Raw genomic sequence first — 27,535 nt, 5'->3', positions numbered from 1 at the left:
TTCTAACAATATGAGGTTTGAACATTTTTTGTCAACATTTTTAACAGCAATTAAACACATTCACAATTTCATTATATCATATTCTAACAATATGAGGTTTGAATTTTTATCGACACTTTTAACAGCATTTAACCAATGTGTAAAGGGCAATACTATTGTGCAGGGGCACAGCTCTGTCTTCTCAAGTTGGATTTCTTCCCACCCTCCCAAGCAGCATCCTCCAGTCCTCTGCCCGGGATGCTCAGATGGGTCCTCTCCCTTCTTGCTTCTACTTTCCACAACCACCCGAATAGCCAGGGTGTTGTGCCCTTTTCCGACTCCTATGCAAATTCATCCCCCCCTCCGATTTTAAATGAAAAAAAACCAACAATTTGTTTACACCGCGGGATCCAATGCAACCAGGGTTTCATTCACAATAAAAAAGACATTACATACGGATATTATAGTAAATCAAATAAACATTATTTGTGTACAATTAGTTGTGATTGCGGAAATCATAGCGTACAGTGACGTTGGTGACTTTTCCATCCGCGTTAACAAACGCATTTTGTAAAATACGATCGCGCTTTATTGTTTAAATAAATGCGTTATATAGACTAGGATCTCCCAATTATTATAATTAGCTCGCTTTATTGTTTTAATAAGAGTTTTATATAGAATACGATCAGGGGGGGAGGAATTTGCATAGGAGTCGGAAAAGGGCACAACACCGGGACCCCCAAAGTGGAGCTCCGGTTCCCTCCTCCGGGTGGGTGCATACGACTCTTCTTTATGGCTGCGTCCTGACCCCACATGTTCAACAGTGTGGTACTGTAAGTAAAAATGGTATGGCGGCGAAATCAAATCAAAGGCCTTTTCCTATGTCATCTTCATACCTAGTGATTACGTAATAGATTTATGCCTATTATTGTTGTTGTTACGACTAATGTTATTGTTGCGTTGGGCTGCGAGGATATTGTCAGACATTAAACTGGACCTTTAAAATTAAAATGAGAACATTAAAAACAAATTTAAATCAAAATGTTTTAGGGGTTTCGTTTTACCGGATAGCGTAATTTAAGATTCTTAAAAACAAAACCAATAGGTGTTTCCGTCAAAAATTGATGCTTTCGCCATCGTAGCCGCTAGAGAGCTCAATCGAGATTTGCTGGGTTAACGCGAGATTTCAATTGGCAGAAGACGTACGACCGACGTCCATTATTATTGTTCACCACAAAAGCGGTAGTATTTTGCCTTCGTTAAGCCGGGGACATTTAATGTTTATATAATTTAATAAAATCTACAGTCACACAGAGGTAAGTTTAGCTCGGGGCTTCCGTGTGTTTAGTTGTCTACAGTTTGCTTTTTTGATTCGTTTCCCCCCCTCTCGAGTCTCTACCTAGTTAGCATTAGCATGTAGCGCGATGGTTACACCTCGGCTAACAGGGGCCTAAACTAACCGATTCAAGTTATCTTTCTTTTGCACGATGACGTCTTAGCTAACACGTATTATTAATTTTGGCTTCTGATACGGTCTTTGTGTTCATAGCAGCTGAAATCACCATCCTTGTTCTATCATCAATGGCACAATTTCAATCCCCCCGTAATGTGTGCTAAAATGCGCTTGTGGTTGCGGCCCAGCGAGTGAAATTCTTGTTTTTTCTTGTGCTTTAATAAAGATGTCGGATGATTTGGCGAAACAGCTTGGTAGCTACAAAGCTCAGCTACAGCAGGTTGAAGTTGCCTTGTCCACTGACCAAGATAATGAAGATCTTCTTAAGCTGCAGAAAGATTTACAGGTTTGTATTCTCGCTCCTAATATGTCATACTACACTGTATGGTGAACACCAGCTTTAACAAGTAGACACAAGGGTTGTCGTCCTACTGGACTTTAGGTATTCTATGTGTAAATGATTCTTCATTATTAACAACATTATATTGTGAAAACTTAAACTGCTTTAATTATGAAGGAGAGAATTTAAACTTCCCCCCTTAAAACTTAAAAATGTTTGAAAAACAAACAGATCTCAATTTTATCTTTGCAAAAAAAAAAGCATGCCATTGCTCAGCATATTTGTTTCCCCACCAGTGATCACTCAGGTACCTGTAACATTAATCCGTAGCAAAAGGTTGGAGCAGATTAGTTTTTTCTTTTTGTTTTACATACTAATTATCAGCTCGGGACGTATAACAGGAAAATCAATATCTTAATTATTTTTTAAGAACCATTTTAATAATGCATTGCAAAAAATAGTAAAAAAAAAAATAAGAGAACATTTGGAGTAAATGTGCATAATTTTGATTTAAACTATTTACTTGATTTATAGAAAACACTAGAACAGTAGATACCTTTTGCAAATATTAAGTTTAATTTTTGTTATAGCTCTATAAAATGACAAAAGACAAAATATTGTAATATCCCAATTTACACCAAAAATGTAGACACGATTGAATGACCTTTATTAATTGCTGAGCCACGCTAGCCTAAAATGATAGGGAGCAACTTCAATGTAAGCAACATGATAATTTAACCTTTAACAAATAACAGAACTTATGTCGGGAGTTAGTTTTAACATTTTCGACAGGCGTGCTTTGTCTCAAAAAAAGTTGTGAAATGCAGTTTTAAACGATATAATCACTGAGAGAATGGCTTGAGTTCACCCTGTGTTATTTTCTCTGAAATCCAGAATAGTGTTTGACCTGACATTTCTTCGTATTTTCTCCTACAGGAAGTCATCGATTTGACCAAGGACCTCATCGCCTCACAGCCTGCAGATGCCGCCCCTATTGCCAATGGTTCTGCGCCGGCGCCTGTCAGGCACATTTGGAAAGTGGGAGACAAGTGTTTGTCCGTGTGGAGTCAGGACGGACAGTGAGTGTCCACTAATAACACGACTGTTGAGTTTTTGATTGTATGCTAGCTAACTGCGTGTTGGTACAGCATCATATATTATAATTAAGTAGAATTTCTGTCATTTCAGTTGTTGAATTCCAAGTGTCAAACGACCTTCGTAACTACGGAAATAGTTTTTGTCTTTTGTGTCCACTCTGCTTTTGGCTCGTCACTGTAGTTCACCATTCAGTGATTTTGGGAGCTTAATTTACTCATTTTGGGCTTATTCCCAAGCCTTGTATATAATAAAAAAAACTTTTAGGTATTGTCTTAAAGCGTTGTGTTGTCAAGGAACACATTTAAACGAACAGAATGTGTATCATTTTAGTCTGTCCACAGGCCTATGAGAAAAGTCTTGATTATCATTGTTAGGGAAATACAGCGCTTACAATGGTGTCTGTTAGCTGCCGGTATTCAGCAGTTATGGATAGTACTTAGAGCTGTATTCTTAAAAAGCTTCCTTCGTTTAATGTGTCTACGGTTCTTTATTCGAGGAAAGAAACTAATCCTGTAGAGTAACTCGAGGGATGCAAAAATAATTTGTTGATAAACTGCTTGACGCTTGTACTTGTAGCTCACTTGAGAACCATACTCACCTGCTTACAGCCGTGGCTCTTTTACAGGGTGTATGAGGCAGAAATCGAGGAGATAGACCATGAGAACAACACTGCTGCCGTCACATTCACCGGCTATGGCAATGCCGAAATCATCCCTCTTCAGAACCTCAAGGCAGTGGAGGACCGCAGACGCTTAGAAGATGACCTGGGCTTATCCAGGAACAAATCAAGGTATGGCTATACCTTTTGCCTGTGTAATGCTTCCCATGCGGCAGCTGGTGTTTTACTTTTTTTTTTTTTTTTTTTGCGAGTGTAGAAAGGAGCAAATCGCCGAGCAGCGAGAATACAAAAAGAAGAAAGCCCAGAAAAAGGTGTTGAGGATCAAGGAACTGGAGCAGGAGAGAGAGGACCAAAAGTCTAAGTGGCAACAGTTTAACAACAAAGCTTACTCAAAGAACAAGAAAGGACAGGTAAAGTTAATTTTTTTCCCCTTTTTCATCAGGTAAGCGTCTAGCTTAGTCAAAAGAAAAAAACACTATTTACAATCTACGGGATTTAAAATAGCATTGGGCCTGAAATGTTAGCCTAAAATGTCTTTATTGGCATATTTCCATGTTTTTAAACATAATTATTGTACATAAAACTGGCTAGTAATAAATGATGATTGGGAGTTAAAATTTCATATATAGTGTTGAGACACATTGAGCAAACTCCGTTGATACCTGGACAAGTCATGTGAGAAATCTAGCAGATGTTTTTAGTAGCTGTGAAGCTTTTATAATACACTACATTTGGTTTTATATTAATTTTCCAATCATTGGGTGCTTTAATTTTTTTCGGTAACATTTGATACGGTTGCTCGTATATTTGTATAATATCTGAAATGAATTAAAATTGATTCATTTGTAGATATTTGTCAAAACATAATCTTTTAAATGGTGCTTTAAAGGGTATTCTGTTGGGTGTGGGTCCGTAATATCAAAATAAATCACCATTTAAAAAAAAAAAATTAAATAGCCAACTTGATTTTATCAAGATTCTTTTAAACTTATTTTTGTTAATTAACATCTGACTATTTCCTCAGTGTTGAATCTTTAAAAATGCATACATATTAAGACAACTAAACCCCATGAACAGATTTGAATAATGCAAATATTCACGTTAGCCCCCAATTTTTCTATTCATTCCACAAGTTACCCACAGCCTTCAATCTACAGTAGGCATCCTATCATACCTAGCCCATCCCTCAAGGTATTGTGTTGATAATAACATTAACCATGTATTTGTTGATGCCTGTCTTGAATGCATTTAGTTGAGCATTTTTTTTACACTATTAGCTTTTCGCTGTACAGTACCACACTGCCTATTAATAATAGAAACTCATTCAATGCCAGCCAGACCTTTATCTCAAATGGGAAGAATCGGTGTCAGACAATTTTTGCCATTTTGACGCATTTTTTAAGGTCTACAGAAAATGTAGTTCCGTAGCAGTAGGGCATATCAAAAGAAAGCTTCAACCCACATCTTTCATTAAAAAGTGTGTTTCTAGCTTTGACCATTTTTTTAGTAAACAACAGTTGCAAAATGCTGAGCTTCTTGAGATATTTGTTTCCAAGAACTCTTGAGAAAAACAGCTTTTTGGAGCAGAATTTTCACTTGGGTGCATTTTTTCATTTGTGATATTCTATATCTTAACAATGCTTTCCTGAGACACAAAAGTAACTTTGTTTAAGAAATAACAATTTATTGTAAGAACACATATGCAAGAACGATGCATGAACATTGCAAGAACCCAATAGTGTTCCCGGTAACGCAATTACACGATTTCAGTCACCATGGTGATAGCAAATGTGCACAAAACGTCAAGAGCTTCTCCAAAGGTTTTTATAATAGTGTTTTTTAATTTTAAAAAACATATTTGAACATTTTGGCACTCGGGGGCAATGCTTCTGAAAACATGCTTATACATTATGGCACTGAATGAGTTAAGTCATGTTTAACACAAAACTTGCAAATACCTGACTCTTTTAACATTTGCGAAGAGACATTAAGCGGACTGTTGGCTATGCCCATATATGTTGTACAACCAACAATGACAAATTTAAGATGACTTACTATAATATATTGAAACTGGGCAAGAGTTGGTATTCTGTCTTGACTTGATTGTTGCAGAAATGACAGAATGAGTGTGCACTGTTTTTGCAAATGTGATCATTTGCCAGATATGGCCATTTTCTCACAGATTAAGTTCTAAAATGAAGTACAATTAACAGCACAATAGAACCAAAATAAAATTAAATTGGTGAATACATTAATCATTATTTCTTTGAAATACATTAGAATAGAATAGGTCTTCAAAAAGCTAATAAGAGATCTCACAATCTTGCAATGTTTTTAAGATCACAATCTCATCAAAGTCCATAACAATCTAATATCGTCCTGTCGCCCCTACAGTGGGGCATCTTATTCTTATTTAGGGGATAGTGTCTACTAGGTCAGAGCCAAGTATTTGAGGAAATATACGTGGTTAGGAGAAAGGCTAAATGGATGTTATCTTATTGCTAACAAAATAATCATAAAACTAAAAACGACTGGATTCTGCACCATTAGAAACTAAACAATGTTTGCATACACTTAACAATTAAGTTTTCTTGTTTCCTCAGGTGAAGCGAAGTATATTTGCATCTCCAGAAAGCGTCAACGGCAAAGTAGGAGTGGGCACGTGTGGCATCGCCGACAAGCCAATGACTCAGTACAACGACACATCCAAGTATAATGTCAGGCATCTAATGCCGCAGTGACCCCTGAGCCTCTTGTAAATATGCGCCCCTACATGTTGTATACTGAATATAAAAATGTTGCTCATTTTATGTTCTGTACACACGATTGAATTAGAAGTCTAGAGTTACTTGCACACCACTGAACTGCAATATTGTTTTGTTATTCTTGATATTGTGCAGGTAGAGGAAAAGCAGTCCAAATTAGACAGGAAGCCACCCTGCATTGTAATTGGGTCGCCTGTTAGTCGCAGACAGGATGTTAACTGCTTGTGCCCTCATTCCCTACACAAGCCAAATACACATCACGCTCGCTGTCTCAACTCTTCTAGGAATTGTTGTGTAAGTTTCAGGCTTTATTATTTTTTTTTCCTCGTTTTAACTAAGAACATAAACAGTGTTGATGACAAATTCCCTTTTTTTCTTTTGATTCAGTAATTTATTAGTCAAATAAACATCCATGTGTTAAGTTTTATAAATGACTGCCTTTTTATCTTTGGGAAAGCAACTGCGGAATTAACCCTGCATCATTGAGAACTCAAGACAGACCTCAGGTCAGTGAGCAAACTAGAATTTGATGATTTAAATGCCAACAGAGATATTAATACTTGTATTGATAACAGTAAAACTTAGAAAAGCTGTGCTTGACTACATCCATCCTTAAATGGTGAGTAGTTTCCCCTGTAACTAATTTAGATACATTTTTGTTAACATTATGTTTGAGTTCTGTTATAGTCAAAGTTGGCCTACTATGTATATACTTTGATGAAAACATAAAGGTTGTCAATGCGTCACTATTTCATATATAAATTAATTGAATAAATAAATGCTTGTCTGAATAAGTCTATTTTAATATCAATAATTATCATTTTTATTTAATGAAGGAAATTTGGGAATTGATACATGGGAGATGGTTGAACGAATGTTGTCTTTGTGAACACTTTTTAAAGGGACTGTGTTATTTATTGCTTCCTTTTGGTAAAAAGAAAACTTCATAAAAAAAGCAAAACTATAAATGCATTTTTTAAATATTCGTTAATCGATGAGGCTAACTTGGAGGCAGCTGAAATTAATATACCATACTCAATGCAACAATCATTCGTTTCAGCTTAAGAGTTCAGTTCATGGTGATGGATGCTTAGTGTTAACAAAACAGGACCCTCCCCTGAGATGAGCAGACTTTAAAGCTGCTAAACACACCATTGGTACACATGTTGGTGGAAGAGATTTATTCGGATTCCAGGGAGTGTCGGGACCCGTAACAAAGCATCAGCAGAATACCAGCAGCATGGTTTGCAAATGAAACAAGTCACATTAAATCCTACTCGAGCACAAAAAACGGGGCTGTTCTCCCCCCATCCCCTTCCCAAACACATTTTTAATAGTGCATTTCATACATTTTCCCCAAACACATTGGGTGAGTCAGGTGAGCAGGGACTTGTGCAAGAGTCAAACATCACATTAAGACACAGTTTGGTGCTGACAGATTTACTATTTGGGGATAAAAAGGAGCAAAATGAGGTTCCTTTGAAGTTGATAGTTTAATGGATTGCAACAGTCAAGTAATGCAGACAAAATTAAACGTTTTGTTTATTCCCCTTTAAACCCTTTTCAATCCAAAGCACGTTGGAGCATTCAACGTGCAAATAAATAACCAGTCTTGTATGCAGAACTTTAATATTAGCTTATGGACGGACAAAAGCAATGTTAAAAAACTAGATGCGTTATTGCTTTTTCAGCTTGTGCTCAGACAAGTACCTGTTAGCTTATTTCTAAATGGAGGTTAAAATGGATATCACATGTTGTGACATAATCTAAAGCAGAGGTTGAATCTGTTTACACAAGCGGCATCACAATAAAAAAAATAACAATAAATACTAATTAAATAAATTAAACAGCTAAAGTTTATAAAGTTTTGATGCTTGTGACTTCCGACGACTAAAAGCAAATTTTTTGTTTACTAACACATTTTGGAATGCAGACGTCGCAGCCCTTCAATCAAGAGAAAGAGGACGACATTTTTTAAAAGGCTAATAGAGGAAATATCCAGCTGATATTTGCAGCCTCTTTTTTTTTTTTTTTTTGCTGGTCCTTAGATTTGTATGTACCCCGCCATGCCTCTCCTTTTGATTGGGACTGGACTCAGGACAACAAACATTCAGGTTTAGGTTGAATTTGAGCTTAAGGCTGGTTCTTAGGTGAACATGTTGGGTTTGTGGAGCTGTAGGCTGGTGATTTTTGAAGTCACGGGTGGGGAACCTTCTTTTTTGTTTTGTCCGTAACTATTTGCGAGTCCACAGGATTGATTTTATGAACGCATGTAAAGTATATGCAAAACCCAATTGGGACAACCAGTACAGTTCCTTGGAATAAAAATACAAAGTAACACCTACTGTTTGATAAATAGTGTACATTTTAAAGCTAATTTATTGACAACTACCTGATTTGATCATCGATTTTGATTAAGTACATCGATAATCGATTGGTTGTTTAGCTATTTAAATGCCAAAGCCTCCTCAATCAATGACAATAAATGACTTAAAACCATAATTATCCAAATCTTCAATCATCAGCCTCCCAAGAGTAAGCATTCACTCATTACTGCAGTCCTTTAAGATAGCAGACTGCTAATCCTTTGTTTGCAGAAATGGCTAGCTGATGGCCTGATAAAACTGCTTAGTTACAGCAAACAGCAGGTGATATAGCGCTTGTATTTATTATGCTACCTTTGTTCAATAGAGCAATAAACAGTACGAATTATGCAGACCCACAGATTGAATATTGCTATTTGTTCTCATTAGCGATGGCAAGTCTTAAGGTCATAAATTCCGGACTACAGAGCTTCTTAACCTAAAAAAGTCCACTTTGTTTTTGTACAATTTGCATCAGATTTTTTTTCCATTTCTTACATTTTAAAAAAACTGCAGGGAAATCACTCGACATCAGCCAGACCTCGGCTTTGACGGGCAGCAACATGTAACAATTCTTATACTAGATACTAATTCACTGGGGAAAAACTTGAGTACATTATCATATCGTAGAATACGCATGGCATGACTTATCGCTTTCAAATTGTTCTGACTGAAATTCAAAAGCCCGTACAATCAAATAGGCGACTGATCTTATGCCCTCTCGTCCCTTGCGCCCATGTTAAAGTGATAGAGTGGATTAAGTATTGCTCCTACTACAAAAAAAAAATACAGTAAATGCATGAAATCTTTTTAACAAGTATTGTCAGATGATTGAATATTTTAGTGTGACATGAAGTGACTACTGGCTATGTTTTTCCTCTCGAGACGAAAACTGACGCCCCATTGAGCTGTTATTAGTCTGATAATTGTCAGCCCGATAATGATTGTGTACCCATTCTTGGTTGGTAAAACTTTATGTCGTAGTTGTAATACTTGGTAGCCTCTATATATTTGTCATGCGTGAAGGGATGGGAGAACTTATGTTCAGTCACATGGCTCAGCTTCTGAATTTTAGTCAGGACACTGAGTTTGCTTTTGAGAATGGTTTTGTCTCACTTATGCGTGTACGTTAACGCCAATCTAAATAATATTGACTGCTGTGCTACTTGATTAAGTGACAGCGGTGGACACAGTCAGCAAACGAGTGTCTTAATCGTGGCATGGAGTGTTACTTTGTGCTGCGCTGTCGGACAAAATGGGAAGCGCTGTGTCAACAAGGGACCCCAATGGGTACCACAACTTGGGAGATCCGCGGGAAGGGCCAAGAATAAAAAGTAGCGGCTTGTAGTCAGAATTTATGCTATATTAAATGACCCAGCAATGATTGTATACGTCCCCTTGTCAAGAGTTGAGGGATTTTCTTTCAATTTATAATAAATTGTAAACCAAATTCAATTCTGTCCTGGAAACTATTGGTTCCCCACCCTTGGTTAAAGCCATAAAACAGTGGTGTTTGAGGGGGAGGGGTACAGTGCATCCGACCTCAAGCCGAGAAGGCCACTTTGAGGCTGCAGGTGGAGTAGCCCTCGTCGCTGGCCGAGCTCTGCCGGCTGCTCTGGTCGTCCAAGTCGCTGGCTGCGCCGCTACTCACGCTGTCCATTTCTCCCAGCGAGAAGTCGGTGCACTCCACGTCCACTTCAATCTCTTCTACAAGAGCAAAGGGACAATAAAAACCTTTTGCAGGTACGATTGTTAAAGGTATTCCCAAACAGACACTTTACACAGATTGTGTATCGTTCCTCCCTGCAATTATGCCAAATATTCCATGTGGCGGTTGACTCAAGAATTTTAGTCTTAAAGTTGACCCATCTAGCTGGTTTCCTGTAAAGTTGTGATGCCATTGGAGGAACATAACACTTTCAAAATGGTGATCCCATTAACACAACATGGAAGGGCAGCTCAGGAACAGAGATTGTAGTGAACACTATTAAATAGCGCCAATTTTTGCTTAAAGTCAGGCGATTGTGGCTTATCATTTGTGTTTTTCCCCACGTGTGTTGCCTGTGTTTTTCCCCTCGTGTGTTGCCTGTGTTTTTCCCCACATGTGTTGCTGTTGGTATGTTTTGTCTGGCTAGCTCCCTGTTAGCATCTGGGCTGAAGAGGGCTTTCCTGTTTTGTCTACTCTTGGATGGCGCTTGTTGGCTGCCCACCATGTGTTTATTGCCCAGATCTTTTGGTTTATCTTTGCAGCCATTGCCGCTTTTCGTTGTTGGTTCCTGGTTGGCATGGTTCCACACTGTGTGTTTTTTGGTCGGCCAGCCTCGTGTTTTTCCGCTAAGGCTGTGGCCGCTTCGTTAATCAGGCCAGGCTCTGTTAGCGAATCTATTTATTTTAATTTTTTCATTTAGCCCCTTTTTGGCTGCTTATACTTTGTTGTACTTTTACTGCATCCACACAACATCTATGCATTCTCCACAAAAACTACCAAAACTTTGCTTAAAAGACTCGTAACGTCTTCGACTGATTAACACATTAAACAATATAGCGACTGGCTTGCTAGGGTGCTGGTGTTTCTCCAGTGGCATCATAGCTCAGGATGACAAAGACAAAACATGCTGTCATCAAAATGCTTTATTTGGGAAAATAATCGGCATATACCGATGGAATAGGTATACATTTTTTGCAAAAAAACATGTACTATTTCCTCAAATTTTCTAATGTTTAATAGTTTGGGATTACTTTTAAAAGAGGGCAATATCAACCCCTGAGAATTGAGTTAAATGTTTCCTTACCTCTGTCTGATTCGGAGTCTGTGGGCGAGCCCAGGCTATCCATGCGGACGCGGTCCCTCTCGCCGTGCGTCTGCAACTGGGCCAGCTGCCTTTGCAAGTATCTTTGCTCCCGCTCTAGGGTGTCAAGCTGGTACTGACTCTTTCGGTCAACCTCCTCTAGTTTCTTTGTGAGAAAATCAGAAGGTGCATTAGTGATTCTTTCCTGCGTCATTAGAGAAAAGCAGTTTGTCAGTTGTATTACTCAAACTATGTCCTGGCTTCACATACCAGAGAGCATTTTGATTTTTTTCTTCATATACTGTATTTATACGCATATGACACACTTTTTCTTAACCTAAAAAGTCTGGTTGAGCGTTTTTAATTGTAACTCTAGCCCATAGAGGACCAGTGATATAGATGAAAAATGAAAAGCTTTTATCTCATGATCACTTTTTCTCTAGTCACGGTATCTGAGAAGAAAATAATTAATTGACATTGTGACACTTGAATCGCACAACGAATTAACATTTTTCTCAGTTACCGCTACTAAACATTGTGTGCTAATGAGATAAAACCGACTACCTTTTCCCAAGTCCTCTATTCCACAGGTGGTCCGGTGCTCTGACACTAAACTGAACTTCTAAGGCTGTACACAGCACAAGAGAACCTGCAGTGTTACGATATTTGGTTATTATTTCATAATGTTATTTTCTGATTTTTGTGAAAAATCCAGAAGGGTTATTTGATTGTGGCATTTTGAAAAACAATAATTTGTACATTTAGGAATTCCGGCAGTTGTCACTCTTTTTCTGTTACAAACTGACCCGCGCCCCTCATCAGAGAAGGGAAGTTATATTTGGACTTTTTTGGTAAATATTCCATTCATGCAAAAAAATAAATGATGATAAATTGAGTTGAGTCTTTATAGAATATCAGTAATAGATGCAGACATCTACATGTACGTTTCATTTTCAGATACATATGAATAGACCATTAAATCCAATTGGTTTTGAAACACTTGGAAGTAAAGCAAAGTACTGTAATGCAATACAACTATCTCAAAACGTTTTTTTTTTTTATCATTAAATTAGATGAATTGTACTGCATTATGGCGTAGAACACAGGATGCCCTGCAGTGGACAGGAAAGACCTACAGAGTTTTATACACACCAGATCACCAGCTGCCCTCTGCCCAGCCTGGAGGTCGTTGCCAGCTCTTGCTACCTCAGTAGAGCTAAACACATCCTCAAAGACTAATTACACCCCAGCAACAGCCTTTTCAAATTGTTACTATCGGGCTGACAGGTTAAGCTCCCACAAGGCCCAAACAGACTGAGGGATATCCTTTTCCCCAGAATTATAATCACACTAAACCACAGTTTTGAAACACTGTTTGAAGTGCACTACCCCTGTTTGAAGTGCACTACCCCTGTTTGAAGTGCAATATCCCGGTTGTGTACAGATTTTATTTTAGATGTGAATACTTTATATGAGAGGGACAGTACATACTGTATATTTTTCCATTTATCATTTTTTATACTGTATACTTTGCCAACTGGAATGCTATCCTAAATTCGTTGTAGCAACACAATGATAATAAAAGTGGCTCTGATGAACATCTTTGTCTTCTACCTTATGATAATGATTTTTAAAAAGCAAAGAAAACTGTAGCCAGCTATTTTAGTGTTGCGTACAAGAGTGGCACCAAATCAACTAATTTTATTAGTTTTTTTCAAAGCTTTTATACATATCATATATTTAACATTTGGGGGAGTAGTTTAAAAAGCCTGTTGGGCCTGTATGGGCTGTAGTTTGCCCCGTCTGATCTAAACCATAACGAGAGAAAAAAACTACTAACACTGCAAAGCCTTTTCTTTGAAGATCTTAAAGTTCCGACTAAGTGCAAATCCAGCTCAGAATGGCAGTGGGTCCTTTGCTTGGAAAAGGAGTGGTTTTTGTGATCAAAGCGTCATATTCCTGGTGAGAATTGCCTCCACCAAAATAACTTGCATACATTTAAATACCGTTGTGTCAATTAAAATACATTTAAAAATCATAGGGTTCAATGGTTAGATGTAATTATTCATTACCTTTAGTTTGTTGGGAAATAGCCTAAAATTACAGGATATTTATTAAAGTGGCTTTGATGCGTGTGTGTGTGTGTGTATTCAAGCTTGTTTCCCACTGCTGAAGGAATATTGACAGTGTGTTTTATTGTTTTCCTGCACGCCTTTTGCGCCTGGACCAGTTTCTACCCAAAACCACATTCTAGGTGCACACCGAGACCAGGTTTTAAAATTAGTTATCTGTTGTCAAATGCTACACCACTCTGCATGTGTCCACAAAACAAAATAAAGCCAACCACAAAATAGCACCTCAATCCAATCCCCATTAAAGCAGACAATCGACATAAAAGCATCTGCTATCTTACACAACCAGTTTTGTGCATTGCCATTGCACAAACAAAAGCTTCAAACCCCCACAAAGCCAAAAAAAAAAAGCAAGAAAGCGACCACTAAAACATCACAAGCGCCCCATGATGATGCAATCGCTTACCACAAAAGAGTACAGCAGGAAGGTCATGAGAAGCATTTCGGTCCAGGCCATTATACAATTGTGTAAGCAATATACTTCTCAAATGGGGAAGTTGGAACATTGCAGGCTGTCAGACATTGTTTAAACGTACGTCGCCATTGTGACGCCGTGCCTGGCCATGCGTTTTCTGCACACACTTTCAGTTCTCAAATCCAACTCATACTAGCACCCTACACATTAAGGTCCAATAACTTATTATCACACACCACAGGAGAGTCAACTAATGGAAAAGGGTCAATGAGGCCATGACATATTACTTTGACAACATTGCTTGAAAACACAATTTTTTTCTTTTAAGATAAAAAAGCCTTTCGTTTTGACTCTACCTGGTAACGGTGTGAGTTGGTGAGCTTTCAGCCGCTCTGGCCCCCCAACTGTGGAGCTCATTACCACCTGACCTCTTGAATTAAGCCACCCTGTCCACCTTCAAATCCGGACTCAAAACCCACCTCTTCAGACTAGCCTATTCATAATCATCTCCTTTACATACACGCTCCCCTTTCAATTCTACTTTCTTCTTCTTTTGGTATTTTGTGTACTTCTTTTGTGTTTTGAGACCTTGGGTGTCTTGAAAGGCGCTTCGAAGTAGAATGTATTATTATTAATACCCCGCATTAAACATGTTTTGGTGATTTTTTTTCTCTTTCTCTTTGAAGTTTTAAAATGTTACTTTGATGCACTAACAAAACGTCTGTCAGTCAGTGAAACCTATTATAACATTGGAAACAAATTTAAGATTTATTTTTAACATTTGATGTTCCTGCCAATTTCATTTTGTTATTGTAACTTTTCTGTGTAAATTAATCAGTACTAAACATATTCATGGTTGTCCAAGTAGAATCACTCATATTAAAGACACTTTTTTAGTGAAAAGTAAGTTAGCAACTTAATAATTAAAACTGCTTTAACTTGTAATGCAGTTTTATTTAAAACTTTACAGTGGAACAAATAAACGGAGGAAGAATACTTGGAATAAATCAAATTCACCCTTTTCTCCCCCAGCTTAGAAACATGCAGTTACAGGTTAGGTGGGTAATGTACTGCCACATGTAAATATAAAATTAAAAGAGACATTTAGCGTGAACGTTTTTTTCTTATTTAACTTCACAATTTTGGGGTTCAGTCAAAACCGTTGAATTTTCACTTATGATTAATAATATATAATAAGCATGTGACATTACTGTGCTGAGTATCTGCAGGTGAGGCAGGCAATTCTATTGCCTCATGACAGAGGGCGATAATGAGACAAAGGATTCTGGTTTGAATGAATGGCCTATTTTGTAACTTTAAAGGTACAGTATACAGTAATAAAATTGGAGGGTGTCTTCTTTTAGTGCAAGTAAAGCAAAAAGGTTAAAATCATCAAAAGGATGAAAGCGTTAAAACAATATATTAATGATTTTTAATATGTGGATATTCACAGTGGCAGTTGCAGTACACTTTAGCATTAAACTATTGAATTAGTAATAACATTAGCGAGCTTACAAAAAGTCAACCCATTTAGTAATTATTCTCTCTTTACATGGACTTATTTTACAGTGCAGGATTATCTATTATTGCTTTAGTTAAAATAGAACAGCGTACAGTTTTAATTTATATGTTAAGGTAAAACAATAAAGCAATTTTTTTTCTATGCGACAGTTTATTGCTTTCCATATAGCATATATCTTGCGTGTCATTAAGGAAATTTTGTTGCCCCTAGATGTTATTGAACCAATTTTATTGCATTATTACAATGCGCTCTTTTTTATTATACTATTATTAGTTATGATTAACTACATAGTAAATATTTTTGCCCATTTATCCGGACAGTTTTTGAAATCTTGTTTTTCTCTTTAAAGCCTTTACTACGTGTTTACCCTAGAGTGCCATTTCTAATCTCATTGCATGAAGTTTTTAACTAAATTGTTATCTAAGGCAATTAAATTCTTGGTGTTGCAAACAAACAAAAAAGATGTAGGTTCTTTGCAAATCTTACTGTGCTCCACCCGACACGAACCTCACCGCACGTCACTGGAAACGTCTAAAGTCAATGTTGTTTTTTGGTTTTTTTTATTTTATTTGGTTTAGACAGCTTTGCCTTATATATTAGTGTCACTCATTTATTAGTCCCTCTGAAAACATAAGCTTAGACATGTGAACAATCCCTAAATATAACCTATTAGAGGACCACACCTTAATGTGCATTTTGGCTTTGTTGAGGAGTCCCAGCGTGGTGTGCCGACTGCAATCTGGTCCCAAAGGAATGAGCGACTTCAACCTTTCCAAGCACAGGCGGAGATGCGCTCGTCTGGGTGGAAAATACACAAAGTTCATTTCTCCGTCATAGAAAACGGGTGAATGAGGTCGCTATAATAGTAGCTAAAAGCACAACACCAGACAAAAAAATGGAGTAGGATGTTTACTTTTCTTTTGGCAAGACATATTCAAGTCCTATCAGTTTTCAGTCCTTCTATTAACCTGCATCTCGTGTAAAATTTAATCTCGTCAGTGTCCTGCTAAGAGTATTTATAGGTTCTATAAATGAGAAGTAAGGCAAATCTCCACAAAAAGCCCAAGTACTACAAAAGGTGGCAGACAAAGCATAACTTGTGTTTCCCAAACATAGGAAAATTCTGGCAGGGCACTGGGTTAAAATTCGTCCCGCCAGAGTCTCATAAACTTAAAAAAATATAATAACATATTTAAAAATGTGTAAATGTAAAGTTAATCAAAATTACTTTGGGATTTCTCATATAAATGATTGCAAAGGCCATGGTGTGTATTTGTGCCACGTATGTTGGTCAGTCAGCGCCACACTCGTGCTAAAGCGCGCACTGAATTTCAGTTTCTCACGCCTTTTATACGCTGTGAAAACGTTTGGGTAAAATGTGACAATGACCAATGTTGCGTTTTCCCCAAGTTGAACATTTTTCATATCTTGGTGATTACAAAAAAGGTTTTAGCGACAAGCATTGCGCGCAGAAAACCTGCCATTGTCGAAAAAACAGTGCTGCCATTGCAGCCAACTAGAAAAAATCGCTCAGAGCTGGAAAACACTTCGGTGGACGCGGGCCCTATCTGTCGCTCATATGTTCTGTTTTTCAATAACCTCCTTAGACCTTTGAAGAAGATCCGGAATCCTGTCAGAGTAGCCAATACAAATGCAGCAGTACTGATAGTTACATATCTGTCAACTTACACGGTTTCCCCATATTTGATTAAATGTCATATAAAGAATTTTTTACGGTAAACCAATCTCGTCTTGAATATTTCAGGCTCTCATCCCGATTGTCTCAATCACTGGCAGCAGACGACAACATAATCGCTAATATTGTCACGGTATTTTACATAGTCTGTCCTGCTGTGAGTGAATAGGTGCTGCGTTGTTTGTAAGGCTTATTATTGCTTAACAAGGGAACTGCAATCATTAATAAGGGGAGCAATATGCTGGGGTTGACGGGTACGTATTTAATACTGTTTTTTACAAAATCGCCTATATAAGTATTACATTTAAAACTCATATCGGTGATTTGCTCTGTTTATTCGCCGATACGATACCTATACAGTACAGAGTCAGGATCAGAACAATGTTAGTTCTTGTGTACTATACTTTGTGTGTTTGACTTCTGTGCTGTGTGATTGCCTTTCACAACTAGTGTCTTTATGATTCAATAGTTGACAAAGACAATCATTCATCATAGATCTAGCTTCCTGGATTTTGCTCTAAAATGGAACAGATCAATTTATTTGAATTTAAAATGTACAACATTTTCTTTCAGTCGATCATGCCCTAAAAACCTCTATACTGTCCACCCATCAAGGTCTCACTAAATTCTTTGGGAAACGCTGCTTACCTTATGAATAAATGCAGCATATAGGTCAAGCTTTGATGTAATGTCCCTTAAAGCAACATCCAGCAACATTTGATTTGTTTAGCAAACATTAACCGGCCATTTAATTTTGGACACAAACGCATCCTGACATTTGTCGTCCGCTCACAGCTACATTCGCCTCATCCCGCAAGATAATGGGGGAGGAGATTGTGCTTGAGGAAGGAGTCTTGTTGTCTGGAAACAGATGCTTCGTATTTGCTGACTGGGGAAATGTCTGAAAGTCCTCCAGGAACTATGTCACTAGCTTACCCGGCCAGCTAGAACACGTCGCTAAGGGCTACGCTTTATTAAAGGCAAAGTTGAAAGCCCTGGGTAATAATGACCATGTTGAGGAGGAAATTGCTGCAGTGATAATTAAGGTACATTTGAAAACAATGTAAACTTCTTTGAAATCCCACCCTAAAACAACTGAAATTTTGAAATAAAACAAATCGCGAATAAATCACTTACCTATTCTTTTCCAGTTCATTGTGAGCTGACCTGCAGTGATAGAATGTATATGTAAGAAATCTGTGTCATAAGTAGTTGAAATATTGAGAATAAAATTATCCAGGGACCAATAGAAAAATTTATTAATATAGTGACTTGCAGTCATGGAAATATCAAGATATAATATTTATGTTTCGCTTCACCTCACTATTTGGGAATTTTATGATTCAAACTCGCTGAATTCTCACAATATATTATGAATATCATTAATACAATTGGTATCTAACGTATTACTGCTCTGAGTGTCTGCAAGTACAGAGTGAAGCACGCATTTCTTTTACCTCATGGCAGAGGGCGATAGTGAGACCAAGGATTAAGATGCACAGCCACACACAGTAGAATTAGTGGTAGTATTAGCGAGATAATAGCAAGTCAAGCCAATGAGTCATTTTTGTTCTCGTTGCATGGATTTTTTAATAATGGAGGATTTCCATTCTATTGATGCTTTTATTTGAAAGGAGCCGTATGACGTGTATTACTGTCCTTAGTGCCGACAGATGCAGAGTGAGGCAGGCTATTCTGTTGCCTCATGGCAGAGGGCGGCAGTGAGGCCAAATACTCTGATTTGGAGCACATATCAGCCCTAATCAATAAAATGAGTGATAGAATTAGCAAGTTAGGAGGAAGTCAAGTCATCAAGTTTTTTTTTCTCGTTGCATGGACTTTTTATTCATCTTTTTTAGGTTTTTATTCAAAGGGAACAGCGCATAGAATACATCTAAAAGTTAATATAAGGTTTTTCAGTTCTTCTATTTATGTATTGCTTTCTTGCCTTGCCAATGAAATGATGAATACTATGTAGGTACATTTATTTTCAAACGTGACTGCCTCACTTGACACTCACCTCATCGCATGTTACCGATAGACACATTGATACAAAAAACAGAAATTGTCACATAACATGGTATATACAGAAACCATAACGGTAGCATTAATGAATACAAATTCCTTATTTACCTTCACTGTATTTAACATCGTTTTATTGAACACACCTATTGTGGATATTGTCGAGTTTCCTGTTCTTGTTGAATTTCCGGTGCTTCTGTGGGTTTGCCAACTCGTTGGCAGGGTACGTCGACGCATAACCATGTTCACATTCTGTAGAGTTCAAAAGGAAAATACATTTTAGGAAGACTTTTTCACTTCTTAGTCTGTTGCACTTCTGCAGTATGTGTGACCTTCATGCCAAGTTAAGTCAGATCGGCTCGCTACAACGGGTCAGGTGTATCGACATTTCGTTCTGTGTACATTGTTACAAAGAATGACAATACAAAGGAAATTATTATTATTATTATTTATTTTTATCGTCCTTAATCACAAAGTCTCAAAGAGATGCACACCCATCATTAATTTTCAGACAGTATAGATCAGGGGTCTTCAACCTTTTTCAAGTTGAGAGATATTTTTGTTACTAATTAGTACAAAGGGCACACAGTTTAATATGTATTTCTAAAATAACTTTTCGTGTTATTACTATGTTGTTAGTATTTTATTACAAAGCTATCAACTACTAAAAAAAAAAAATTCTAGAAAATTAAAATGACCCATCACTGTTGACATAAGGGCTGCGGGCACCTCGGCTGCTCTTAGGGGGCATCATGGTGCCCGTAGGCACCATGAGGCACTTCGGCTGCTCTTAGGGGGCACCACTTCCAAGACCCCTGGTATAGATCCTTTAAGACAAAGAATGCTGGGTATCACTATGGAAATATAAAATAGAAATATATTAAAAACAACAGATGAATAAACTACATTTTCATCTGCCATTTACTAGTTTATGCGGCGCAGTGTACAATCTTGGTGATGTGCCGTTAAAAAGCGTAACGGCTCTGTAGTGAACGAAAAAAAGGACCCGACTCCTGATTGGTGGGCAGCCGGCTTGTGTTTTTTTTTTTGGGCACGTTTTTTCCTCTATCTTGCTTTTTTTTCTATTGAAAGCGTACTTAATTGTTTGATATGCGAGAGGATATGGAGGACAAAATGAGTCCAAATCAAATTAGTCAAAGCAATGAAAGGAGCCAAATTTGAACTCAAATGATAGTTACATGTTTTCATTGATATTGTTTGCACGTTCAGGGATTCTGTGAAGCTTTAGACTCCATTTTTAAAAGTTGAATTGCAATAGTTAAAGGTGCCGCCCGGAATTTGAAAGTTTTCAACTTGCTTATGCCATCATCTGGCTTAAATTATAATTGCAGCCTCTGTTAAGCTGTTTGTGTGGTGCGTGAATAAACTCTCTTTTTGTTAACATTTTGGGGGATTTAGGTTGGTCTTTGGACTGTATTAGAAACAGTTCTTTTCTTACTGTTTATCATTTTCATGCTACACTAACAGAAAACCACGAGCACAAGCATGAAATCACTGCCAACCACTCCTTCACCCCTCCCCCTTTCCTGCTTTCTAAAATGTTGTGAGTCTCCAATAGCTCTGAAAAAATAAGACAAAAGCAGATGGGTGTGGTGACTTCAGTGTTATGTATTTATCTAAAAAGTCTTTGAAATCAGTTTGGCATTGTTAACAAATACTTAAAGGTGGAGTGCAAAGTTTTGGGTGGCCTTAAAAAGTTGAATATTTTCTTTATGAGGATGTGTTAACAATGCCAAACTGAGTTCAAAGAGCCCTTATTCTTATTTTCCCATTGCGCCTATCTGCTTTTATTTTACCTTTATCAGGCCTATTCAGGTCAGAAGCAACCCCCCAAAAGATGAAAAAGAAGAGTTTTTTTTAAGAAAATCAACGCAAAATATTTATTACTCTCGTGCCATCCATTGGCTTAAAGTAATGAATGCAGGCTTGAGTTTCAAATTACTTTCACCACCTTTAATAGAGAAAATATTCTACTCTTAACTTTTTAAGGACACCTCAAACCATGTACACCACCTTTAAAAACGCCTATTATAACACTAGAGCTCATTTTTCAAATCATACATTAATTTTTTCCATAATGTTACAGTATAATTGGAAATATACCAATGAAAGCAACAAAACTTGGGGAGCCCAAGAAGGCGGCTTCTGTAAAAAGCCGGAATTCTCATCACTACTACAAATCCCACAACGCTTTTCTTCAGGTAGCACGTCAACATCGAGTTTGAACTCGCGTCTGATTGGCTTAACGGCGACGGGAGCAAAAGTGCGAGTCCAATAAGGAGGCTGCAATATGTTCCATGCGCAAACCATGTGAATAACACATACAAGGAAGCTCGGCCATGAAAGTGATAAATTGTAATTTATCATTTTCTGCGACCAATAACTGCGAAGTTTTTAGCGACTCTGCATATACTTGTGTACAGTTTTTTTTTTTAAACTAATATTTGCTGCTGCTGGATAACCATACTTAATTCATTAGACGAACCGTTTGGTGTCATATTTCACATGCAAAATAATACGTGTTTTGTTTCTAACCTGCTTTGGTTAACTACATACAATGGACAGATTCGTTGCATTTTAGCTTTCACGTCCTAGGAAGCAGATCAAAATAAAACCATAAACGCAGCAAATTGGATCGAGAAGTGCAGCATTCAGCAACATTCCTGATCTGGTTCATGTATGGTGTGTGAGTGCATCGCAAATAAAAATGCAGGTGTCGTGAAGAGAAAAATAGGTTATTTGTGGCCTTGCGTTGCGTTAGAGTGCGCATCCATCGTCTATTGTTGTCTGCCCTGAGATCCGACCGAGAGGCGTTTACGGCCCGGTGGCGTCCCTTCGTTCCTTGCCTTTTCCCACTTACTTCCGCTGTTCTTGTCAACGCTTTCGATGTAGTTCGCAGCGTCCAGTAACACTTGCACGTTCTTCATGAACGTGTCCATGGCGGAACACTTGGCGTCCGACGCGTCGCCCAGCGAGCAGTCGGACGCGTCTCCCGAATCCCGCGGGTCCCTGAACGCATCGTGCCCCGATTTGAGCTTTTGCCACTGGCTGTCCCGTAGTCTCTGCTGTCCGGCGTACTTTAGCATTTCTACCGGGGCAAAGTGGAGGCTCCTAGATCCTTTTCGTCCTTTTAAGGCTTTTCCGTGCGTGCACTGAGCGGATGAGTGAGTGTGGCTGGAATTGTGGTCCTTAGCCTCAGCCACTTGCCCTACTTGCTGGCTAATCCCTCCCACTAAACGCGTGCGCGGCGCATCCATTGTCAACCGGGCCGAAGAATACATCCTCATGATCAATGCTGCGCAAAGGGAGGGGAGCCCACGGATGAATTTATTACAAAGCGTCAATTGCATTTGCATGTATACCCAAATGCATGTAGGGTTGGCGATGGAAGGCTTTTGGAGCATTTGTTAGTGTCCTTGATATCCAAAATGACATGTTTCTGACGAGTAAAGCAAGTCAAAACTCTTTGTCCTTTGCCTGGATGCACTTCGTCATCTCCCTTAGTGGAGCAATTAAAGTGGATCAATGGCATAGTTTTGGCATGGGCAGAATGGACATAAATGGCGCCTCCATAAATGTTTTCTATGGGTGGCCATGAAATTGTGAATATGCTTGACTGCTATTAAGTTTTTCGAGAAGGGTTGTTCAAACCTCACATTGTGTTTGCTGTTAAAAACGTCATATTGGAATATAATATTGTGAATGTGCTTAATTGCTGTTGAGATTGTGATGATTGTTTTCTGTTATTAGTGTCAATAAATTTGTTCAAACAAAAAAAAACAAAAAATGGGTTCACCCCAAAATCAAAAGCCATAAAGTACGAAAACTATCAGAAAGTATAACTTTAGTATATTGGTAATATTTTAAGTCACTGATGGTTTAATGTGCCTAGTCCGTAACTGTCCAGTCCACATGCAAACACGCATGTCATGTCCAAATTTTCCCCATGTATGAATGAGCGAGTGAGTTGTCTGTCTCTGTGTGCCCTATGGCTGTCTGGCAACCAGTTTAGGGTGTACCCTGCCCACTGACCGAAGATGGCTGTGCTCCAGCAACCCTACTGAGGATAAGCTGTGCAGATAATGAATGGATGGATAGGCATAAGAGTACATTTAACAAAACAAAACAGTACCTGGGTGGTGGCGTTTCATTTCATTTCATTAACGTGACACAAAACTAATTATTAGTGAATGAACAAAATTTTAGAAAAAGGACTTTCCAACAACTATCAACAGATAACCAAATACAGTGGAACCTCGGTTCTCGACCATAATCCGTTCCAGAACCCTGTTCGAAAACCGATTTGTTCGATCACCGAAATCATTTTTCCCATTAAAAATAATGTAAATCGTTTTAATCCAACAAGTGGTGAGCGGTTCATTGGAAAGGGGGCTCCGGTCCAACACCCTCAATGTTGGGCACCGTTCCAACACCCTGAATGTTTAACGTAAACTTAAAGCTAACCCAGGCTAATCTTACGTTCGCGTTATCGTAATCTTATGAATAGGATTTCTTACCTTTGTGGTGGTCAGCACAAGGCGCTCACAAACCTCCTTCATATTTGGCTATTATTTCTTTCTTAAATGCAATAGTTGTACGCACTACTTTTCTTTTTTCACCTGTAGCAACTTTGCTGCTTGCACTGACTTTCTTTGGAGGCATAATAAGGGGCTAAAACACCCGTACAGCGCTCAGCATCGCACCCTAGCGTACGCACTCACGCATGAGTCATACCTAAGACTTATAACATTGGTAAAAATGGCGGCGCTCTCTGTTGGCTGCGGCTGCATCGGCTCGCTACAACGGGTCAGGTGTATCGACATTTCGTTCTGTGGACATTGTTACAAAGAATGACAATACAAAGGAAATTATTATTATTATTATTATTATTATTACCGGTGTTCGAACTCCGATTTTATGACCAAACAGCAAAGCAAGAATTTCTCGAAATTTTTGGTCGGACACCGATTTGTTCAAACTGAGAGGCGTTCGAAAACCGAGGTTCACTGTAATACCATATGTGCAACATGCACTCATATCATTGTTTAATGTAATGCAAAAATAATTCCTAAATTGAACAACATTTTTAGAAAAAGAGCTTGCCAAAAGGATCAATATTCTCTGATCATGATGACCAGATTATAAGTATGTTTCAGAACAGTTTTACTCACCTGTTTTCTTTTATTTGTTTTTTTGGCAAACACATCCAAAATGTCATCAACATTTATGGCCCTAGCCCTTTGTGATTAAACACTTAGCACCCCTATATTGCTTAAACGCTCATCAGTCATAGTACTTTTTCAAGGCAGTTTGGATTAATTTAAAATTAGAAGAACTGCTTGCCTGCCAGTGCAGTTTGGCAGGAAATGCATAAGCGAGTGCCAGTTGGGTTTCCAAAACATTTATAAGGGGGTCTGTTTTGTTTTGTGTTACTTTTTAATTTTTATCTAGCATTTTTCATCATATCTAAACATATCCTGTCTTTTATTAAGAAAAAGAGAGTTTTAATATTGCTATAATTTTGGGGGTGCTTGGGTTGAATTTGGGGGTGCTAAGGCACTGCCCAAAACGGTCTGGTTACACTTATGGTACCCACCATTGCCAAGATCAAATCTACATCCATAAACTGGATGTAACATATCTTCACAATCCGGTTCAAATGTTGTTGTTTTTTGTGTGTGATGATCCAAATGGGTGTTTTTGTAAACGCTCTTCTTTGCACAAGTGATTTTACAAACAAAAAACTTTTAACCGTCGTAGGCGTGCATGTGATCATTTGGAGGAAATGCAATAGTAATAAACTTAACAAGAGAGAAGTAAGGAACAATGAAAAATAAAATAGTTATAAAAAGATGAGGCATAATATGTTTACGATAAATAGGAGAGTGTCAATGTTTTCCTGTAACAGCAGATTGTTAAATCTGAATATAAAAATATGCATGCCAGCCTTTTGACATTACACACAGTAGATTTTATTGCACTCTATTCTTACAAATGAACACAATCCTTGTCAAGAATATTGAAAAACAAGCAAACAACATGCTTGATCAAAACCAGAAATGGAACTCTAATAAGATGGCGCGGTTATTGACTCACGTAGACATAGACTCGCTCCAAAATAAGGTATTCCTAGACTAAAACACTACACTTGTGTCAAGATTTTTCGTTGTTGTTTTAAGCAGCAGTCTAAGGCATTAAGCGGTAGTGTTGGCAAGGTATGCATCTGTTACATGGAGGACCAATCCTGCCATGAGTACAAATCACATAATACCTAAATATCCATCCATCCATTATTTACACCGCTTATCCTCAGTTGGGTTGCGGGGTTGCTGGAGCCCATCCCCGCTGTTTTTGGACAGTGGGCAGGGGACACCCTGAAATGTTTGCCAGGCAGTCGCAGGGCACACAGAGACAGACAACTCACTCATTTACTCCTAGGGACAATTTGAACCGGCCAATTACTTGACATGCAATGTGGGAGGAAACCGGAGTGCCCAGAGGAAACCCACGCAAATACGGGAAGAACATGCATACTCCACACAGGAAGGTTTGATTGCATGACCTCAGAACTGTGCCACACAGGCGCTAACTACTGCACTGCTGTACTGCTAATACTTAAATATATGACATAAAAGCAATTTCTATTTATATTTATGCATTTTGTCTTTTTTTTGTTTTGTTTATTTCATTGCTCTTTTGTCATTTAATTTTTTGTGTATTTTGTCACAACTAAATGTTATTCATATGAGGTGGCCCAGTTTCTGAGGTTTTCACCTATTGGTTGATGAGTGAGCAAGACAGGTGTCATATTTTATATGCAAATCTGTCGATCAACCAATAGGTAAAAAGCTTGGCCTGTTTGACCCACCCCCTCATTTAAATACCATTTTTGTAGTGACAAAATACACAACGAAATATACACTAAAATACGTGACAAGTGACACAACAGAATGCACAAGGAAATACACGACAGCATATACATTAAAATACACAACAAAATAAACAACAAGATACATGAAAAACTAAATGACAACATGCCTGAATAAAGTAATTGCATTTATGCCATATATTTGGGTATTGCATTATCTATTTGTGTTCAATTGTTTCTCTGGCATATAATTGTTACATATAATTATGTTGTTTATCAAATATATTAGTTATTTCATATATATATATATATATATATATATATATATATATATATATATATATATATATATATATATATATATATATATATATATATATTTATTAGACATTCATATTTACGTATACATTTTTGTTTTGGCATGAGCGGTCTCCATACTGGAATGATGCATGTGATATGAATGATATGAAATCGAAATAAACTTTGCAAGAGAGGAGTAAAGAAAATGCAATGGAAACTTACATTAATTTAGTTTTACAAAGATGTGAAATCATATGTATACTGAAAATACAAGTATGCTGAAGTTGTGCTGTAACAGGGGATCATTCAATAGCAATTTACTAAGGTGTGCAACATTGTGAAAACATACACTTTAAAAAATATATTTTATTTGGACAAGTATTGTCTTGAGGCAAAATAGGGTTACATCGCGGTCATTGGGTTCTTCAAAATTGGGTCTACTCTGACAACATTGTAACATTTGATGTCAAGTTCCAGTCACAACAAAGTATTGTGGGATGAAAGCAATAATATTTGTGATACAACAAGGAAGTTATGTATCAATAACTTTAATACTGAAAAATTCAAACCGTTAACGCTATTTTTATTTTCATATTTACATGATGACAGGTGAGGCACAGCTTGTCTTGCCTACCCTGACTTCACATCACTGCATGTGAATTATAGCACAATTCTGTTGTGCTTTTTGGACATTGTATTGTTTTTATATCATCCAAATCACATGACACAGAATCTGTGGTACCGGAGTTGTGTACTATCTATGAAGTTGCAATAATTGCTCTGTGTAGTAGCCATGATCTTTGATTTTTGCAATCCGGAGATGGAATAGGAGCTTGCTCTGTCCACTCCACGCATCGGCCCGGTATTGCAGTACCTCCGGGAACGGTGCATTCGCAATGATCGCAGCAAGGCTTTAGGGCTAGGACCTTAGCTTGGCCTTTTGGCTGAGAGTAAGTGTCCCGGCTGCTAGGCTTTGTAGCGTATTATGAACTGACCGATAACGGATAATGGATAATGAATAACGAATAACGAAGATAGAACAATAACCCTTAAAAACCCCAAAACCCCAGAATCCTTTCATTTAAGCATCCGCTGCTGACTCATTGATATTTAATTTCACTTTTTGTTTCCCGTGCTGTCATTTTGAGGCACT

At 37.8% G+C, this 27,535-nt stretch overlaps 2 protein-coding genes and 1 pseudogene across 4 annotated transcripts; 2 read left to right on the top strand and 1 right to left on the bottom strand.

Annotated features, from left to right (window-relative positions):
* The first annotated feature begins 737 nt into the window (after window positions 1-737).
* smndc1 (survival motor neuron domain containing 1) lies at window positions 738-8,544 on the top strand. 3 transcript variants are annotated; one of them, XM_088350698.1, is made up of 7 exons: window positions 970-1,295; window positions 1,659-1,778; window positions 2,709-2,851; window positions 3,496-3,660; window positions 3,746-3,899; window positions 6,093-6,244; window positions 6,390-8,544. In XM_088350698.1, exons 2-6 carry the CDS (start codon window positions 1,659-1,661, stop codon window positions 6,228-6,230), a joined length of 720 nt encoding a protein of 239 aa, XP_088206824.1. In that variant the 5' UTR covers window positions 970-1,295; the 3' UTR covers window positions 6,231-6,244; window positions 6,390-8,544. The 3 variants fall into 3 exon arrangements, with proteins under 3 accessions (XP_088206825.1, XP_088206824.1, XP_088206823.1); XM_088350699.1 differs by lacking the exon at window positions 970-1,295 and adding an exon at window positions 738-812 and having other exon boundaries at window positions 6,093-8,544; XM_088350697.1 differs by having other exon boundaries at window positions 973-1,295; window positions 6,093-8,544.
* On the bottom strand, window positions 7,421-22,631 carry LOC148353714 (max-interacting protein 1-like). Its single transcript, XM_088350696.1, has 6 exons — window positions 22,075-22,631; window positions 19,340-19,445; window positions 18,309-18,338; window positions 16,159-16,273; window positions 11,410-11,572; window positions 7,421-10,324 (listed from the first exon to the last, which is right to left on the bottom strand). The coding sequence occupies exons 1-6, from the start codon at window positions 22,616-22,618 to the stop codon at window positions 10,161-10,163; spliced, it is 1,122 nt and encodes a 373-aa protein (XP_088206822.1). The 5' UTR covers window positions 22,619-22,631; the 3' UTR covers window positions 7,421-10,160.
* A 4,525-nt stretch (window positions 22,632-27,156) lies between these two features.
* Window positions 27,157-27,278, top strand: LOC148353713 (U2 spliceosomal RNA; annotated as a pseudogene).
* The last annotated feature ends 257 nt before the right edge of the window (window positions 27,279-27,535 follow it).

Source organism: Urocampus carinirostris, chromosome 13, assembly GCF_059441175.1.
Source record: "Urocampus carinirostris isolate Australia breed hairy pipefish chromosome 13, RoL_Ucar_1.0, whole genome shotgun sequence".
NCBI classification, from domain to species: domain Eukaryota; kingdom Metazoa; phylum Chordata; class Actinopteri; order Syngnathiformes; family Syngnathidae; genus Urocampus; species Urocampus carinirostris.
The sequence above is the reverse complement of the archived record's forward strand: the minus strand, read 5'-3'. Positions and strand labels throughout refer to the sequence as shown.